At 32.9% G+C, this 19993-nt stretch overlaps 1 protein-coding gene, 1 long non-coding RNA gene and 1 pseudogene across 2 annotated transcripts; 1 reads left to right on the top strand and 2 right to left on the bottom strand.

The window, feature by feature from the left end:
- Nucleotides 1-503: 503 nt before the first annotated feature.
- Nucleotides 504-4705, bottom strand: LOC110784288 (phosphatidylcholine:diacylglycerol cholinephosphotransferase 1). Its single transcript, XM_021988731.2, has 3 exons — nucleotides 4035-4705; nucleotides 3100-3237; nucleotides 504-1037 (listed from the first exon to the last, which is right to left on the bottom strand). The coding sequence occupies exons 1-3, from the start codon at nucleotides 4413-4415 to the stop codon at nucleotides 717-719; spliced, it is 840 nt and encodes a 279-aa protein (XP_021844423.1). The 5' UTR covers nucleotides 4416-4705; the 3' UTR covers nucleotides 504-716.
- An 8372-nt stretch (nucleotides 4706-13077) lies between these two features.
- On the top strand, nucleotides 13078-18046 carry LOC130472237 (uncharacterized). The gene is made up of 2 exons (XR_008932268.1): nucleotides 13078-13206; nucleotides 17455-18046. It is a non-coding gene; the product is annotated as an uncharacterized lncRNA (long non-coding RNA).
- Nucleotides 18047-19429: 1383 nt separating this feature from the next.
- LOC130460223 (uncharacterized) lies at nucleotides 19430-19529 on the bottom strand (annotated as a pseudogene).
- Nucleotides 19530-19993: the final 464 nt, after the last annotated feature.

The raw sequence follows: 19993 nt of genomic DNA, 5'->3' as shown, positions 1-19993 counted from the left end.
GAAATATTTCAATGTACAAAATATTGACATAATTCGGCAAAATTAACAAATATAAAAGAATATAAATAAAAACATACAAAATGTGCGCAAAATTAACAAATTTTTATACATAACGCATATTTTTATACACAAATTTATATTTAGTCAAATTCAACCATAAAATGGTTTATAATTCAAATCAAAATCTTATTACACCAAACAATAGTAACAACGGGTTTATTATGCTTAAAATTTCTCATAATCTCATTTATTAATATAAACACAATAATTTTCAATTGATCGGGTCAAAAATGGGTTCAGTCGAGTTCTTAACCTATTATTTTTCGGGTTGTTCGTGTTTAGATAAAATCGGGTTACAAGTCACCCAGTATTTCAAGTCGGTTATTGGGGTCATGTCGATTTTTGACAGGTCTAGTACTAATGATGCTTCAACCGCATTCATTCAATTAACATGTTTCATGAAAGTCTCTTTCAAATCTTCTCCTAGATTAGCAACAGAAGACTTGCAGAACTGAGCACTAAAATGAAACAATGGTTGAAGTTTCAGTTACATGTCAATATATCATGAACAAATAAAGAATGATTCAAAAGTTTTTGAGTCAAAAAGATGATGAAAGAGCACTCTAAAATTAGACATCACACAATCATGTACACCTAGATTTGATCTTACATGTTTACAATTCCATGCATACATCTCTGTTAAACTCAACATAAGTCTACCTTAATGGAGAGTAAATTCCCGCAATTGGGGAAGTTACCATTGAAATTTTCCTGCTTTCAACATACTTTCCAGAAAGAGAGTCGAATAAGATGCCAGCTCCTACACCAACAGCTAGATCGATTGTGTAGTGACCTCTTGTTCCGAGCAGTCTAACCACTTGTAATACATTAAGAAAATCGAATGTCCATGCAAACCCCGTCCTTTGCATGCGCCTCATGTCGATTGAAGCAATCACAGCGCTCGCAACGTGCCCTGAATAGAACAGAAAGAATGACACGTTGCCGACCGGGAAATCTGCTCCTGAACCCACAAAGTCCTGGTAATGAAAGGCCAATAAATCAAATGTTCAATCCACTATGAACACAACTATGGAGTAATATTTTTGGGAAGGGAACATCCTTGGAAATGATAGATCAGTAATTTAATCAACTAGCATGTAATATGCCAAGAAGTTGCATCATCAGCAATTCAGCATGGCTAAATTTCAACATACAAAAATGCCTATAGCATATTACCTCAGTTTCAAAATGATCTTTACACTTTCCGTTTAGTCCGTTCCATAATATTCTTCACACTTTGTTTTATTCTATTTTTGGACATGAAAATTTACTACTTTACCCTTCTTACCCCACAATATTTACACATTTCCACACTTTCTCTCACCTTATTAATTTTTTTCTAACACCCACTGCTTTTTACACATTTCTTTTATTTTATCCATATTTTATTATATTCAACCAACTTTTTTCCCATTTTTATCTTAATATTTGTGCAAATAATAACCGTAAAGATCTGTATGAAATGGAAGTATTATCACTCTTGTTTTCTTGGATGTTATGAGTCTATGGCTCTATTATGAGTGAACGAGAAGTCGAGAACGTGGAGCTGTTGAAGGCCCGGAAGCAATAAATTCTTCTCCATAAGTTGGTATGGGAAACGAAAGTTGTATGGTTATGACAAAGAACAACACTGCACAAAAGAACTAAAAAACACTGCAACTGGATACTTAACATCTTCCCTATTGTAGGTCATGTTGATCTATTTTGTACATTACCCTCCTCCATCCAGAAAAGATAGAACAAACGATACAAAAAAAACTAAAACATTACGGTCCCAATATGGCCAGCTAGGGTAAAATTGATCTCCCCACCAAACATCAAGAACAATAGGAATCTGAAGTTGAAAGATTACTAACCACATGAATTTTTTGCAATTTCTTTCATATTCCTAGTATGATAATAAATACAGGAAAGTACAATGGATAAAATTCAATGAACCATATGGCCTGTAAATTGTAATATCGCCTTCCATAAGTAGAGGTATCACTACTAAACAACAGAAAACTACCAAAAATGTGGGGCACATAAAAGAGGAAGGTACCAAATAAATGCTACCAAATACCAATAGCCAAAAGGAGAGGCTTTTAAAGAGGGGGTTAGCCAATACTACAACTAGAATAGCGGCCTTTAAAGAGTGAGTTAGCAGCCGCTGTAAACAGCTAGAATGACAACTTGAAAATTATGGCCAGAGAATAATCGCAAAGCTTTATTTCGTAATCTGTTTTTGCCCCACATTGATGCTATCCGTTATATCAACCAATTATTCTCTGACAATTCCAGCAATTTCAGATTAGTTTCTCTAATTTCAATTCTTTGATTCATATTTCATTCTTTTCTCCATGCTAAAAAGGAAAATTAATGAGGGAGTTTATCAGAATGAGTTCAAATGGGTTTTAAACTTCAGTTTTAACTTGCCTACATGATTTCACCGGACTAACAAGACTATACGGGTGATAATCATTTCAACATAACAAAATATTTAAACTAGGAAATGCCTAATTACAGCAATTTCAGTTTATTTTCTCTAATTTCAATTCTTTGATTCATATTTCATTCTTTTCTCCATGCTAAAAGGAAAATTATTGAGGGACAAAGGGAGTTTAGCAAAATGAGTGCAAATGGGTTTTAAACTTCAGTTTTAACATGCCTATATGATTTCACCGGACTAACAAGACTATACGAGTGATAATCATTCCAACATAACAAAATATTTAAAGTAGGAAATGCCTAATTTCAGCAATTTCAGTTTATTTTCTCTAATTTCAATTCTTTGATAAAATTTCATTCTTTTCTCCATGCTAAAAGGAAAATTATTGAGAGTTTAGCAAAATGAGTGCAAATGGGTTTTAAACTTCAGTTTTAACATGCCTTCAAAATTTCACCTGACTAATAACAAGACTATAGGAGCGATAATCATTTCAACATAACAAAATATTTAAACTAGGAAATGCGTAATCACAATAAGTTCGACAACAAAATTATGTTCATCGAAATAATTAAGGAAAACTCGGCACATGAAGTGTTTGACAAGATATATACCTGGGGCAACGGCAGTTGAGTGGAGTAACCGAGAATTCCTCTACAAGTGAACATAAACAAGGCAGCAAGTCCAGGTCTCACTCTTCCTTCCACCAGGAACACCCACAATATGTATGTTGTTTGCATCCCCACAAACAACTATCATTATCAAAATTAATTAGTCAACTATCATCATCAAACAAACTACTGTAAAATTAGCAAAAGATGGAGTGAGGATTCATCGGAATTATGGTAATTAAATGAAGATTTTGCCAGAGAATGCCGTACAATTACAAACCATCCAAACTTTGAGTTAATGTATATTATGCATTCACCTGAAACCTAATCCCAACCCCCTTGATCAATATTAAAACTTAACTCCATTTTCCTACCTACATTCCATCCTCTTGTCGAAAACAAACACATAACATATGTATATCCTCTAAATAGTGTGTTTAGGCAAGAAAATTGATGTTTTTTCCCCAAAAAATCCCTGCATTTTGAGTTACTCAGGTCAAAATATGTCCCGTTTTCCTAATTCCAAAAACAAAAATCTCCTTACTTTATTATCATCAACAATATCAATCATTGTTCATCAATGCACTCACCACAAGTCCACAATAACTAAGTGGCATTACTTTTACAATTACCCCAAAAAATAATCCATCTACAATTTGTTAATAGGACTACAAAAAAAAAAAAACCAAATTCACTTTTACATGCAACAAGAATGTCTATTATACATCTGGGGTGTACCAAGATCCACTCGAGACTATTTCTAGCTCATTATAATCCGATGATCATATTGATCAATATACAACTTCAATGTATAATGGAAAATACACTGTAGCATTAGTAATATAAAAACTTACGTATTAATTTAACAATTTCATAATGCATAAGCTTAATTACTCTGAAATGAGGAGAGAGAAAGAGGGGGGAGGTGTACTTTATACCGTGTTAAGGGCCGCACAGAGAGTGTTCAAGGTGGGGCTAGAAGAAAAAACACGATTAAGCCAGCGCGTGGCAACAAAGCCGACATCCAACGGTGGAGAATCACTGGGAATCATGCGTAAAGTATACTCAACCCCCATAAAGAAAAGCAACGCCACCACGAAAAAGCAAGGCAATGGGTGGTACTTTAACACTCCGATCAAATCATCAAATCCCCATTTCATAAACGACGCCGTATCTAACCACCCTTGCAACCCCCCTTTCTTCCCCTTCATCGTCGCCGTCATTCCGTTAGTATACTGAACACCGTTACCGTAACTGTTACCGTTTCCGTTTCCTTTAAGGGATCGTTTTCTGTTACGGAGAGATTGATCGGATTTCATAGTGAATGTAAGAGAGGTTTGAAATGATTAGACATTTTGGATTGAATGAGGGGTTGTTTATATAATGAGTAATGACGGAGAGTTCGAAGGAGGAGAGAGAAAAGGATGAGTGATTGTGATTGGTGGGGGTGGAAATGATGAAATGTGGATAAAATGGGAAAAGTCAAAAGTGTTTGTGCATTGAAGGAGGAAGATGACTTGTCGAAGTTGGATCTGGAGATGAGAGTTTGCACCAGGGAAAATGTGAAGAGGAGAGGAGAAGAGAGAGAGAGAGGTGGGTTTAGATCTTAGAGATGGTAATTGGCAAAATGCCAAAAATATTTGACCAATTGAATGTCCCACACGCACGTGAGTCACGCTACTTTACTCTTTATTTTTCTGTTAAAAGGTTTAACTGACTGGGTAGGATGACATGATAAGATAAGATAACCTGATACGAAATACGAACTAAGAACAGACTCGAAGTAAATCGGTTAGGCTTTGAATATGGATAAAGGATTTTAACTCGTTTTATAATGGGATTAGTTTAGGTTAAGAGCATTCAACTTGTTTAATGTGATACGACATAATCGGTTTGACAGCCGTAACGGTAAGGGTGTGTTTTCTTTACTCAAAATCTACTAAACTTATCTAAGTTTATTAGACTTTATCGGAACAAATTGAACTTGACAAGCACTTATTGGACTTGTTTAGGATTGATACTAAGATACGTATTAAATTTATTGGACCTAATTAAAAGCTCGAATTTTAGTTGCTACTTGCACACAAGAATGTTAAGTTAGCTTGTTGAGAGAGAAAGACAAAACACCTCTTAGGTATTTGTATGCTAAGTAATAGAATATGCATGCTTTGAGATCTCCGATTGTTTGCCCTATTTAAATGGTCACACCTTTTTAATGGGATAAACCTATTGGAGTAATATTTTATTACATCTTTTTTTTAACGGCTCAAAGTTAAAGTCTTAAACGTTCTTTCATTCAATGAAAAAACTATATCCTATCACATTTACTTTTCTATATGCTAAGCAATTAATTGATATGATATCAACATAAAACTTTATGCAAATTTTGGTGCAATTCTGAAGGAAAAGTATGCATTAGTTGACTATTTGTTGTTGGGCAGATGGGCCAAAGATACTTGCACTAGTCTATAATGGTTCAATGCTATTAGAGCATGCTTGAATTTAGGGTAGTGTATTAATTAGGTGTAATAAAAGGCAAACTAAATAAAACAAAGATAATTTTATTTTATTTTTTTGACATAGGATAAATTTGCATAAAATAAAAAGTTTACAAACTACAAACTAAAGTAGTAGGTCTTTATAGACCCCATTACATACATTACAAAACGAACTACAACTATTCTTCTTGCAACTACTTGAATGTTGGACCAATTTAACAGGCACCGTCGCTTTGAGCCTTGCGAGGCTGACCCTGCAATACACATATTTCTTGTCTTTTTCATTTTTCTGCTGGAGGAACTTGGGTGAAAACCCAAGAGATGATCCCACGATAACCTATGGAGCATGAAGGATATAACACAAGAAAGGAAAGTAACGACACGGAGAAAGGGGACACGAAAACTCCCTTTACAAGGGAAGCAACAAGACTTCGGTAGCATACTATGAAACCCCAGAAACTGGGGAGCAGCGCTCAAATTTAAAATTTTGAATGCAATGAGATAAACCCCCATCGCAAACCTAAAATGGGACCTAAGAACTAAAGATCCCAATGACCTCCAATCAGAAAACCCCCCAATCTCCGCAAAAGCCAAACCTTCCCACCACACCCTCTATCACTTAAGAGGATCACTAATAGAAGACCTAAAACATTTAGACCTCCTTTAACATCATCCTTCCACACAATACCCCCTAAAAGGTCACCTAAGTCGACTACTAGAACAACTAGGACAAAAGCTTCTCCAACACGAATACACCACATTTTGGAGAAGGGCAGGGCACCTCTTTCCCTTGCCACTCTATCCCAAGAGCCTGCACCCAAGAATACTGCCTCAAGCAACTTCAAGTACAGACACACCCATATATACTAGACAACCAAACATAACACACAAAAACAACATCCACAAGAAAATATATGAACCAACAGATTCAAGAAGGAATTGCAAGATACCCACTACTAACCTATAAAACAAAGTCACAAAAACATGAAAAAACAGAGAATTAAGCATCAAAACTAAACCCCACAAAAACATCAAAGAGAGAGCCATGAAAATAGCCACAAAACCAACAGAGCCAGAACAAGGCCCATCGGAAAACTAACAATTAATACCAAAACTAAAACCCTAACCAAACCTTTATCTTTACCGCCAAGATCGGCGTGATCCGACACTACAAGACGACGGCGATTTAGCTAAAATTGGTATTAAAATCCGGAAATCAACAAGCCTTAAACTAGACTCCTAATCCAAAAATCGTCGGAAAACACCCAGTTAATACCAAAAACTGAAGTCCTAACCAAAACCTTTACCTTTACCGCCAAGATCGGCGAGATCCGACACTACAAGACGGCGACGATTTTGCTAGGATTGGTATCAAAAGATCCGAAAATTAACACCCTTAAATTAGTCTCCTAATCCAAATTAGAAACCCTTACCCCGATCTTTACCTTTACCGGTGAAAGAACTACAGAGGAAATCGACCGCCTTACCTTCAACCACCCAAAAATTGAAACCCTAAAAAACCGATCGAAATCCAGACTGCTTGCTTTGCCGACGAGAAACTACCTAAAAACTAATAAGGAGGCTCACCGGCGACCCGAGTTGAAGAGGAAGCTCAGGCCGCCGGAAGCTGCGCAACTAGATCTAGGGTTTGTGTTTTGGGTATTTCTAGAGAGAGGCGAGAGAAAAATATTTAGAGAGAGAAAGTGTTTTTTTATGTAATGAAGATAAACTCAATAGGGAGAGATAGGTACTAATGATGCGCTTTTAGAAAAATGATATAGTGATGATATAATGGAAAGAGTAGGGGATAATTACCCTCACTTTGGGGTAATATATAGTTATTCTAGTGTGGGGTGAATAATTATTACTCAAAATGAGGGTAATTATTTTCTTATCTCTCACTTTCCTCATCGCATTACTAGCTAGTTTATTTCTTTTATTACCATCAAATCTATATATATTATTAATTCATGACATCTCTTTATGTGTCACGATTACTTGGCAAGTGACATGACATCGTAACGCCATGTCATACGCACACATGATTATTTATTGTGTCCTCACAAAAAAAAATGTTGCTACTTATCATTGAACCCCATGACCTATGTTAATGCTAAGAATTATTCATATCTCCCACGATATAACTTGTGACTCTAAAACAACTAAAAATGAGAAAAATCATTCTTTTGAATGTATAAAAATTAATGCCCAAATTTATGTACGGAGTATTTGAGTATCAATTTATGATAACAATTTTTTTTGTTAATTTATATTCTTTTACTAATCAAATTATATATATTTTTAGAAATTTATTTAGATCAAACAAAAAATCATGAAATTAACAGAGAAAAAAATAGGAAAAAATAATGTTGCGCTTTCTATTAGCCAATCAAATGTGTTTTTTCTCCTCTAAAATGTATTTCGACTTTGTAACTCAATATACAATTGTAATTTATTTATTTTATTTATACATAAATTGTAAGTAAAGTAGTACAAAAAATAAAATTTTATAAAAATAAAAATAATTACTCACAAAATTTAGCTCAACAATTGTTCGTTAACCAATTTTATTCTTAAACTGCATATAATGAAATTAAAATTATTCTCAAATTTTATATATAAATAAATTTATAAGTAAATTTGAAAAAAAAAAATCAAACTATATGCAACACTACGGGGCATCGCCCGAGCAACTAACTAGTTATACCCTAAAACCTGGTTTTCCAAAATAATTCAATTAAAACATTCAATTACATTAAACCATTTACGAAGTTAAATTAAATCATTTACGAAGTTACATAAAAAAAGTTTACGAAGTACAAAACAAAGCCAATCTTACATACATGTATGAAAATCCAAAAATAATATTTTAATTAAAAATACTTATCCCAAATTATTTTATGTAGTTTCATATTTCACTTATTTTTAATTAAAGTTAATTTTCAAATTATATGAAATATCCTGGTGAAAATTCCGAGTAAATAAATAGTTTTTTATTAAAATAAGCTTAATACATACATGATATATTTGTGGTTCATGAATTGTGGTTGGATTAGAACCCTCCCTACAAAAGATTAATACATTAATCGATTTGTTATGTCTTAGTAATCAATCAAACAACTGTATGTTGTGAGATATTATCTGATATGATTATTAATCTTATGTAGCAGTTCGATACATCTTCTGATTTCCATAGAAATTGCTTAGATGTATGCCGTCTTTTACCAAAACTGAAAATGTGTTCAGAAGACATGTTTGGAATAATCATGGTCATAAAATATCAGATTTTAAGTAACATGTATATTTTAATGACTAGATTAGATCCCGTGCACCCACAGTTATTATAAAATTATAATTTGACAATTTTTTTTAATAAAATGTTTCAATAATAAAGAATTATATTGTTCGAAAATAAAGTAGTATAAATACGAAAGATTTTGACAAATTCTCAAAATATTAATAAAGTTTTAATCAAATGTACTAAAAAATTTCCACAGAAAAATATTGAAATAAATAAATGAATAATAATACAAATTTGGTAGAATTTTTTTTCACCGGGAAGTGACACTTGTCATTCCTGGTATCTGTATTAATATATTGCATGAAGATATTATCAAAGATTTTATTTAATAATCCAAAAATGTTCAATATATTAATGATCGACAGACGTTGATTTGAAGAATGTATTTGAAAGTTATATATGTGTAGCAAAATTTTCGGATGAATTGTCAAATATTTTTTATTTTGTATGTATATAATTTTCGTAAATTATTTTAAACAACTATGTCACAACTGTTTTTGTTGTTTCTTATACGTTCAAAATTATATTAAGTTAATATAATTAGAAAAATGATTTGAATCATTTCTTAATAGTAGTCATTACTTTTACGAGTTAATAATCCTTATACGAAACAAGATATATTGTAATATTACAAATTAAATTAGACTCAAACCGAGTTATACAATCATCTTTTTGTTTGAAGGAAGTTATTCAATAATCTAAATGATCCATTTTCTATTATTTGGGGCATCGTCCGGGGTACTAACTAGTTCTTTTATATTACTCCTTAATATCCTCATTTGCATTCATATATTTTTGGAAGGTTAACTCTCATTACTCTTTAATGCATTATTCTTAGAGCATTGTTAATGGTGTGTGTTTTTTTTGCACTTGGGGAGAAATGAGGGGAAAAACCAAATTTTTGGTGTTAATGGGTGGGAAAATTTTGAACTTGGGGAATGCAAAACCCAAAACCCCATTGGCGTGGGGATTTTTTCGATTGGGATTGGGGAAATTCACCAAATCTAAATCCGCCATGTGACATGACATAAAAAATTATGTAACGATTATTTTTCAACGGGAATTATTTATATTTCTGTTTCATAAAAAAATATAATAAATTTACCATCATTCATAAAAATTCAAGATCTACAAATAGAAATCCATTTTGATACTCCCTCCGTATTTATTTAAGGGATACACTTACCTTTTCCGGCCGTATTTATTTAAGAGATACACTTGCCATTTTTAGTAACTTATCAACCCCACCATCTAATTAAATAATATATCTACACCCCAACCTCACCCCCACTCTCTAAAATGACATGGTCCCCACTTATTTTTCTTATTAAAATATCTACTAAACCCCACTTGTTTTATTACTTTGTTTCATTCAATTCTTTTTCTTAATACGCGTGCCCGACCAAGTGTATCTCTTAAATAAATACGGAGGAAGTATAATTTAATACATTTTTTTTCCATTTCTCTCTCTAATTTGCTTATTTACAACTATATGTACCAAAAACTTAAGTACTCATTTTTTTTTTTATTATTATTATTGTTGTTATTAGAGATAGAAGTAGTGGTAGAGAAAGAGGAGTGAGGAGTTTTTCTTTTGCTCATGGATAAGAGAAGGATGAGAGATTTTTTTTGCTAATGAGAAAAATGAAAAATGATGAGTGAGAAGTGCGTAGAGAGAGAGGGATGGTGATTTTTTTGCACATGATTAACAACTAGTTATTGTCCCAGGCGATGCCCTGATGACTATATGTATGAGAACTAATCTTGATAAAATTTGAGTTAAATAAAAATAATTACAATAGTTTGATATTAAATACTTACATACTTCCTCCATTTTTTTTAATTGCACCATCTTTGATTTCACGCTTGCCAATGCACTATTTTAACCACTAATATCTCTCATTATACATTTTAAAAAATTATAAAAATTTGATGATTTGAAAGTATATTTCGAGACGAATCTAACAAGATCCCACATGAATATATTTTTCTTTTAATATAAATAAAAAAAAATAACTATATAAGAATATGTGAATAGTGCTAAAACCAAGATGGTGCAATTATTAAAAAATGGAGGAAGTATAACATAGTAAATATTTGTGCATAATTTATTAACATAAAATTTGGTTAAACATCTTAGTAAACTAAATTTAAATTTAAAATGGAGTAGTCTTTTGTTATGTTTAATACTCTTTTTAATTGCTCTAGGTAAACTTACATGAACTGGCCTGCTAAAAAAATGTAATTATAAATGAACCTAAATGAAAATGTAAATGAAAATAAATAAATTAAGTATAATTTAGTTTCATAAGAAAATTATTAAAATGTATAATTATGGTTGACATTAAAGTTTTAATACGGGGCATTAATAAACATAATTTATATGTTTTCGATTGCTTAAATATCATAAGTTGTATTATTGAATTAGTGGTTAAAGTTCTAACTTATGAACATAAGGTCATAACGACGACATGTGACGAGATGACATGAAATGCCATTGAGATTTAATAATAGTATAGATGGTCTTAATCCAAGTATACCTTATTCAACATTTTACATAATTCTTTTCTTTCTCATTCGATAAATTAATATTTGGAAAAGAATCATTCGATATTTCTAATTGTTATGATTAACATTCCACATCGAATCTATACATAGTCTATACCTAGAAAGACCATAAATTATTAGATAACATGTATCATCACCATATTTCATCCATTAATTTGTCCTTTTTTTTATTATTTTTTTACCTCTTTTACCTTTTGTTATTTGTTATACGGAGTATTTCACAGTTTCAACACCTCTTCCACTTCATCTTCCTCATCAATTCACCATTTAATTTATTTGTTTTTTCAACTTTAAATTCCAGCCCTAAATAAACACAAACTTTTCAGAAAAACCGATCTACGATAATATATTGTGTGGCGGCCTAAAAGAGGAAGGTTATCCGCAAATGTTATGTTCTTTTAGTTACCTTTATTGATGTTAGAAGTTTTGTTTTATTGTAGTTATAAGTTACCTTATTTGCAAGGCTATTAACTCAAATGCTAGAGCAATGCACAATATTGTACATGGTGTAGGGTGAAGCTCCACGTAGCCTACTACCTAAATTACATTTGTGTATTGATGTATATTTTCATTTGGGGTGTTGTATTGGTCATAGTTATAACTTGTACAAGAATATCACTTTTGATTAGGGTCACTTCATTGTTTATTGTTAGGGTCGTGTTTTTCAATGGTTAGGGTCACATTTATCCTAGAGTAAGATAACTTTAGTCCTCGAATAAGGTCACTTATACCTTTTATCTGGTTTACTTTTATATTTGGATGTACAGTAAAATACCGTAGATCGGGGGCACACAAAAGTTTTTGCTAAATAAATCATATATTCCCACTAAAATCACAACCTCTCAACAAATTAAATTAGCACTTTAAAATATTGTTTATCAACCACTTTATAATTTTCCGTTCATTAAACGGGTTCAAAAGCTAGTTGTAATATATTGGGGCCTCCTAATATGACTTATACTGTATGACTGTATGAGACATGACATGAATTAGTTAATGAGTCATGACATATTTCCGTAGTGCATAATTTGACGCCAAGGAGTGCATAAGTTACTAGTATTTTTTTTCTAACTCGTTTAAATAAATTTAAATAGTCTTATAAATTCATACAAAATAAGTTGAAAGGAAACATGACACTTCTATATCTAGCATTTAAAAAGCGAAATCACATTTGATTAGATGATACGTGTCACTACTTTGATTAGATGACACATGTCATCCATTCTTTCCTTCGTAAATTTTATTTATTTTCTGTTTTCTTTGTTGTTTGATATATTATAAACTCCAACCGCTTCTCCCACTTCATCTTCCTCATACAACATCAATTCACCAATCCATTCATTCAACATCTTCCACTCCATATTCCTGATTAACACTCAACATCAATACACGATTTAATTTATGTATTGTTTCGACTTTCAAATTTTACTTCTATTTAAATCATATATTCTCTCTAAAATCGCAAGCTCAATAAAATTACAACTTAAAAAGATTGACTAAATAACCACTATACAACTGCGCTTTCTTTGAACGGGTTCAAAAGCTAGTTGGCTGTAAAAAATAGAATAAAAATAAAATAATACTGTTGCACCTGTACATTACTTCATTTACTATATTACCCTCGTGAACATCTTGAGTTCTTGTCTACCCAGAAAATCATATCTGGGGTTTTAGTTTCTGTTTGTTTCTCCTCCAATATCTCCATACACACTCTCTCTTGTCTCTACGCTACCGATTTGATTGGTACGTTTACTATCCCTCTCTACAGAATTTGCACTGCTTTCTTTCCAATTTTTTTATCCGCTTGATGTAATTGCCTAAGCCACCAGAGATCACGTATTGCATTTTTGTTTGATTGATCCTAATCAATTAGTTTGTTGCTTTAATTTCTCGCATTTTTTTTCCAGATTTCTCACCTAACTTGCATGCTTATCGTGTTAATTTCGTTAATTTTGATGCATATTTTACTAATTCGTCGATAATTAGCTGAAACAATAACAAATACCATTGATTATACTTATACCTAGGTTTTGGATGACAAATCTGTTGAGAGTAGTTGAAATTCTGATGAGTTGATGTCATAATTCTAGAATTGATCTGAATTCAAGTAGACCTAAACATTAGCACTTAGCATTGTTGATGGAGCCTTGATTTTGCGCACTCCGATTGTTTGCCCTATTTAAATGGTCACACCTTTTTAATGGGATAAACCTATTGGAGTAATATTTTATTACATCTTTTTTTTAACGGCTCAAAGTTAAAGTCTTAAAGGTTCTTTCATTCAATGAAAAAACTACTATATCCTATCACATTTACTTTTCTATATGCTAAGCAATTAATTGATATGACATCAACATAAAACTTTATGCAAATTTTGGTGCAATTCTGAAGGAAAAGTATGCATTAGTTGACTATTTGTTGTTGGGCAGATGGGCCAAAGGTACTTGCACTAGTCTATAATGGTTCAATGCTATTAGAGCATGCTTGAATTTAGGGTAGTGTATTAATTAGGTGTAATAAAAGGCAAACTTCGGTAGCATACTATGAAACCCCAGAAACTGGGGAGCAGCGCTCAAATTTAAAATTTTGAATGCAATGAGAGAAACCCCCATCGCAAACCTAAAATGGGACCTAAGAACTAAAGATCCCAATGACCTCCAATCAGAAAACCCCCCAATCTCCGCAAAAGCCAAACCTTCCCACCACACCCTCTATCACTTAAGAGGATCACTAACAAAAGACCTAAAACATTTAGACCTCCTTTAACATCATCCTTCCACACAATACCCCTAAAAGGTCACCTAAGTCTATTACTAGAACAACTAGGACAAAAGCTTCTCCAACACGAATACACCACATTTTGGAGAAGGCCAGGGCACCTCTTTCCCTTGCCACTCTATCCCAAGAGCCTGCACCCAAGAATACTGTCTCAAGCAACTTCAAGTACGGACACACCCATACTAGACAACCAACCATAACACACAAAAACAATATCCACAAGAAAATATATGAACCAACAGATTCAAGAAGGAATTGCAAGATACCCACTACTAACCTATAAAACAAACTCACAAAAACATGAAAAAACAGAGAATTAAGCATCAAAACTAAACCCCACACAAACATCAAAGAGAGAGCCATGAAAATAGCCACAAAACCAACAGAGCCAGAACAAGGCCCATCGGAAAACTAACAATTAATACCAAAACTAAAACCCTAACCAAACCTTTACCTTTACCGCCAAGATCGGCGTGATCCGACACTACAAGACGACGACGATTTAGCTAAAATTGGTATTAAAATCCGGAAAACAACAAGCTTTAAACTAGACTCCTAATCCAAAAATCGCCGGAAAACTACACTGCTTGCTTTGCCGACGAGAAACTACCTAAAAACTAATAAGGAGGCTCACCGGCGACCCGAGTTGAAGAGGAAGCTCAGGCCGCCGGAAGCTGCGCAACTAGATCTAGGGTTTGTGTTTTGGGTATTTCTAGAGAGAGGCGAGAGAAAAATATTTAGAGAGAGAAAGTGTTTTTTTGTGTAATGAAGATAAACTCAATAGGGAGAGATAGGTACTAATGATGCGCTTTTAGAAAAATGATATAGTGATGATATAATGGAAAGAGTAGGGGATAATTACCCTCACTTTGGGGTAATATATAGTTACTCTAGTGTGGGGTGAATAATTATTACCCAAAATGAGGGTAATTATTTCCTTATCTCTCATTTTTCTCATCGCATTACTAGCTAGTTTATTTATTTTCTTACCATCAAATCTATATATATTATTAATTCTCCAAAACAATTCATGACATCTCTTTATGTATCACGATTAGTGACATGACATCGTAACGCCATGTCATACGCACACATGATTATTTATTGTGTCCTCACAAAAAAAAAATGTTGCTACTCATCATTGAACCCCATGACCTATGTTAATGCTAAGAATTATTCATCTCTCCCACGATATAACTTGTGACTCTAAAACAACTAAAAATGAGAAAAATCATTCTTTTGAATGTATAAAAATTTAAGGCCCAAATTTATGTACGGAGTATTTGAGTATCAATTTATGATAACAATTTTTTTTGTTAATTTATATTCTTTTACTAATCAAATTATATATATTTTAGAAATTTATTTAGATCAAACAAAAAATCATGAAATTAACAGAGAAAAAAATAGGAAAAAATAATGTTGCGCTTTCTATTAGCCAATCAAATGTGTTTTTTCTCCTCTAAAATGTATTTCGACTTTGTAACTCAATATACAATTGTAATTTAATTTTTTTTATTTATACATAAATTGTAAGTAAAGTAGTAAAAAAATAAAGTTTTATAAAAATAAAAATAATTACTCACAAAATTTAGCTCAACAATTGTTCGTTAACCAATTTTATTCTTAAACTGCATATAATGAAATTAAAATTATTCTCAAATTTTATATATAAATAAATTTATAAGTAAATTTGAAACAAAAAAAAAAATCAAACTATATGCAACACTACGGGGCATCGCCCGAGCCACTTACTAGTTATACCCTAAAACCTGGTTTTCCAAAATAATTCAATTAAAACATTCAATTACATTAAACCATTTACGAAGTTAAATGAAATCATTTACAAAGTTACATTAAAAAGTTTACGAAGTACAAAACAAAGCCAATCTTACATACATGTATGAAAATCCAAAAATAATATTTTAATTAAAAATACTTATCCCAAATTATTTTATGTAGTTTCATATTTCACTTATTTTTAATTAAAGTTAATTTTCAAATTATATGAAATATCCTGGTGAAAATTCCGAGTCAATAAATAATTTTTGTATTAAAATAAGCTTAATACATACATGATATATTTGTGGTTCATGAATTGTGGTTGGATTAGAACCCTCCCTACAAAAGATTAATACATTAATCGATTTGTTATGTCTTAGTAATCAATCAAACAACTGTATGTTGTGAGATATTATCTGATATTATTATTAATCTTATGTAGTAGTTCGATACATCTTTTGATTTACATAGAAATTGCTTAGATGTATGCCGTCTTTTACCAAAACTGAAAATGTGTTCAGAAGACATGTTTGGAATAATCATGGTCATAAAATATCAGATTTTAAGTAACATGCATATTTTAATGACTAGATTAGATCCCGTGCACCCACGGTTATTATAAAATTATAATTTGACAATTTTTTTTAATAAAATATTTCAATGACAAAGAATTATATTGTTCGAAAATAAAGTAGTATAAATACGAAAGATTTTGACAAATTCTCAAAATATTAATAAAGTTTTAATCAAATATACTAAAAAAATTCCACAGAAAAATATTGAAATAAATAAATGAATAATAATACATATTTGGTAGAATTTTTTTTTCACCGGGAAGTGACACTTGTCATTCCTGGTATCTGTATTAATATATTGCATGAAGATATTATCAAAGATTTTATTTAATAATCCAAAAATGTTCAATATATTAATGATCGACAGACGTTGATTTGAAGAATGTATTTGAAAGTTATATATGTGTAGCAAAATTTTCGGATGAATTGTCAAATATTTTTTATTTTGTATGTATATAATTTTCGTAAATTATTTTAAACAACTATGTCACAACTGTTTTTGTTGTTTCTTATACGTTCAAAATTATATTAAGTTAATATAATTAGAAAAATGATTTGAATCATTTCTTAATAGTAGTCATTACTTTTACGAGTTAATAATTCTTATACAAAACAAGATATATTGTAATGTTACAAATTAAATTAGACTCAAACAGAGTTATACAATCATCTTTTTGTTTGAAGGAAGTTATTCAATAATCTAAATGATCCATTTTCTATTATTTGGGGCATCGTTGATATGCATGTTTTATATAGTATTTTTACCCCCGTCCCTTAGTACTTTTATGTGTCAAACGTGCTCTTAGGAGCCGTTTCTAGTACTACTGTGTGTTATTGAGTGTGCCTTGAGTTTCAGGTTTGATTATGAGAAATTGGTCGTTTTAGACCCGTTTCATTATTGATCTAGGCCACTATATGAGTCCGAGAAGTTCGGGACCTCCATCGTCGACTTTTGGGAGCCTTGAGTGCTTATGGTTGAGCCCCGGGAGTTAGACTCAGTGATATGGGCGAGCTACATTGAAGATTGCAAATCGCCCTGGAAGCTGAGGGCGAAATGCAACCATCGGGCGGAATTATAAGCAATCTGGATTCATCAACGCGCGTCCGATCGGGCGCAGCTCGCCCGATCCGGATCGGGCGGTCAATCTGGAGGCTATGTGGAGAGTTCACAAACCGCCCGATCGGGCGGATTTTGGCCCGATCGGGCCGACTATCGAGTGGATCGCCCGATCGGGCGACGCCAACCCCCAGCACTTATGCGCGAGTTTTCTTTCCGTTTTTTAGGCTTTATTTTGGGCAAACTATATAAGCAAGCCTTAATTGTTTTTAGAGAACACTTTATTTTCTAGTATTGAAGCTTAGTATTATTTCCCTTAGCCTAATTTTCTCTCTAGTTTATGCAAAAACACTTAGTTTAATTCTCAATAAAAATTCAAGCTTTCACTTTCCTTTGTTCTTCAAATAGGTATTATTTCTTATTTCAATTCATGGTCTTGCTTTAATAATGCTTTCAATTATTATTATTGCTTTGTTTATTGTCAACATGCTTGAGTAGTTTAATTTCTAGGGTTGGGGATCCATGAATAATATGAAGGGATGATTGAATAATTATGAATGTTGGCATTGTAATTGATTCCTATTGATTGGTTTATTTCACTATACAATTAGATTTGCGCAGGTTTAAATGTGGTAGCTATGCAATATCAAATTAAGATTCGAGAGATGCAATTTGATGTTTAGGCTTGTGTCAATAGGTAGAATTAGAGTTAATACGTAGCGAGAGCCCGTTAATTCTAAGTCTATGATTAGTATCGACTTGAGAGAGCATACTAATCTAATTAATTACTTTGTTGATTATCGTGATTGTTCAATGTCCTGGATTATTATTTGTTGGCGAACCTAGACCCTAGATTCCTTAATATATTGATTCATTCTTGTTTAATATTCGTTCGTAGTCTTAGCATACAAACCATCAACCAACTTTTGTTCACAATAGTCTAGATTAATTAATTGATAGTAGAAAGAACGCCTGTTTCCCTGTGGATTCGATCCTGACTTCCCTTGCTAGCTAGCTAGTGGACCTTAGGTTATTTTTTATTAGGTGATACGACTTTAGCCTGTCAAAATTTGGCGCCGTTGCCGGGGAAACGGTTTTATTTTCTGTTGTTGATTGCTTATCCTAGATTATTGTTTGTTACTAATCAAGGAACTCACGTTCCTTGAGACCGGATCTCACATTGTTTTGTAGTCTTTGTCTATGCCCAGGACCGTAGGTACTAGTAATCTTACTCCATTCGATCCTGAGCCCGAAAGAACCTTTCGTAGACGAAGAACTTTCATTGCACAGTGTGGGAATTACTCTGATTCTGATCATAATATTGGCGATCTTTTTCCTTCAGATACATATACAGTTTCAGAGATAGAAATGGGTGACGAAAATCTGATACTGCCACCTACCCCACGGCTTACAGACTATTCTAAGCCAAGTCTGTCTGTGCTACCAAAGGCGATCATGCCTTCTATTGCAGCTGAGACCTTCAAGATTGAGCCTGCATTGATTAACATGATCGAGAGACGCCAGTACGGTGGGGAACCAGGTGAAGATCCAAATCTTCACATTCAGTCCTTTATCCAATATTGTTCCACCATCAAGCAAAAGGGATTGACTCCGGAGCAGACCATGGAGATACTTTTCCCGTTCTCTTTGAGTGGGAAAGCTAAACTGTGGAATAATGGGTTGAATCGGGCGGCTTTGAAAATCAATAATTGGGAATCCTTGGCTCTTGCTTTTTATGTTAAATATTTTCCACCTGAGAAAACGGCTCGTCCGAGGGGTCAGATATTAGGTATCTCACAACAAGCGGATGAGAGTTTGTTCGAGGTCTGGGAGAGATTCAAGGATTTGCAAAGAGAGTGCCCGCACCATGGTTTGGAAGATTGGTTCTTGATTCAGCAGTTTTATAATGGTCTGGGCAATGAGTCTAGATGTTTTTTGGATTCAGCTGCCAGTGGGAGGTTCATGCAACTTGAGGTGCCTAGAGCTATGGAGGTGATTGAGGAGATAGCCATTCACAATTCCCAGTATGGAAATCCTAGAGGTCTATCTAATAGGGGTGGTAAGCATGATTTATATTCTATTTAACAATTAACTGCCCAATTGACTGCTTTACACTATAAGTTTGATAATATGCAAGCAGCCAATATTCAATCTGCCCAACCTGCTAGTGTAGCTGCTATGAGTGCCCAACCTGCTACTGTTTGTGAAAGTTGTGGAATGTCTGGTCATTATGCACCGGAATGTAGGAGCTCTGTTGAACAATGTCACGCATTTCAATCCTACAAACAAAATAACCCATTCTCCAACTCTTACAATGAGGGCTACAAAAATAACCCTC

Source organism: Spinacia oleracea, chromosome 4 (assembly GCF_020520425.1).
Source record: "Spinacia oleracea cultivar Varoflay chromosome 4, BTI_SOV_V1, whole genome shotgun sequence".
Lineage (NCBI taxonomy): Eukaryota > Viridiplantae > Streptophyta > Magnoliopsida > Caryophyllales > Amaranthaceae > Spinacia > Spinacia oleracea.
This window is presented reverse-complemented; position numbering and strand designations above follow the sequence as displayed.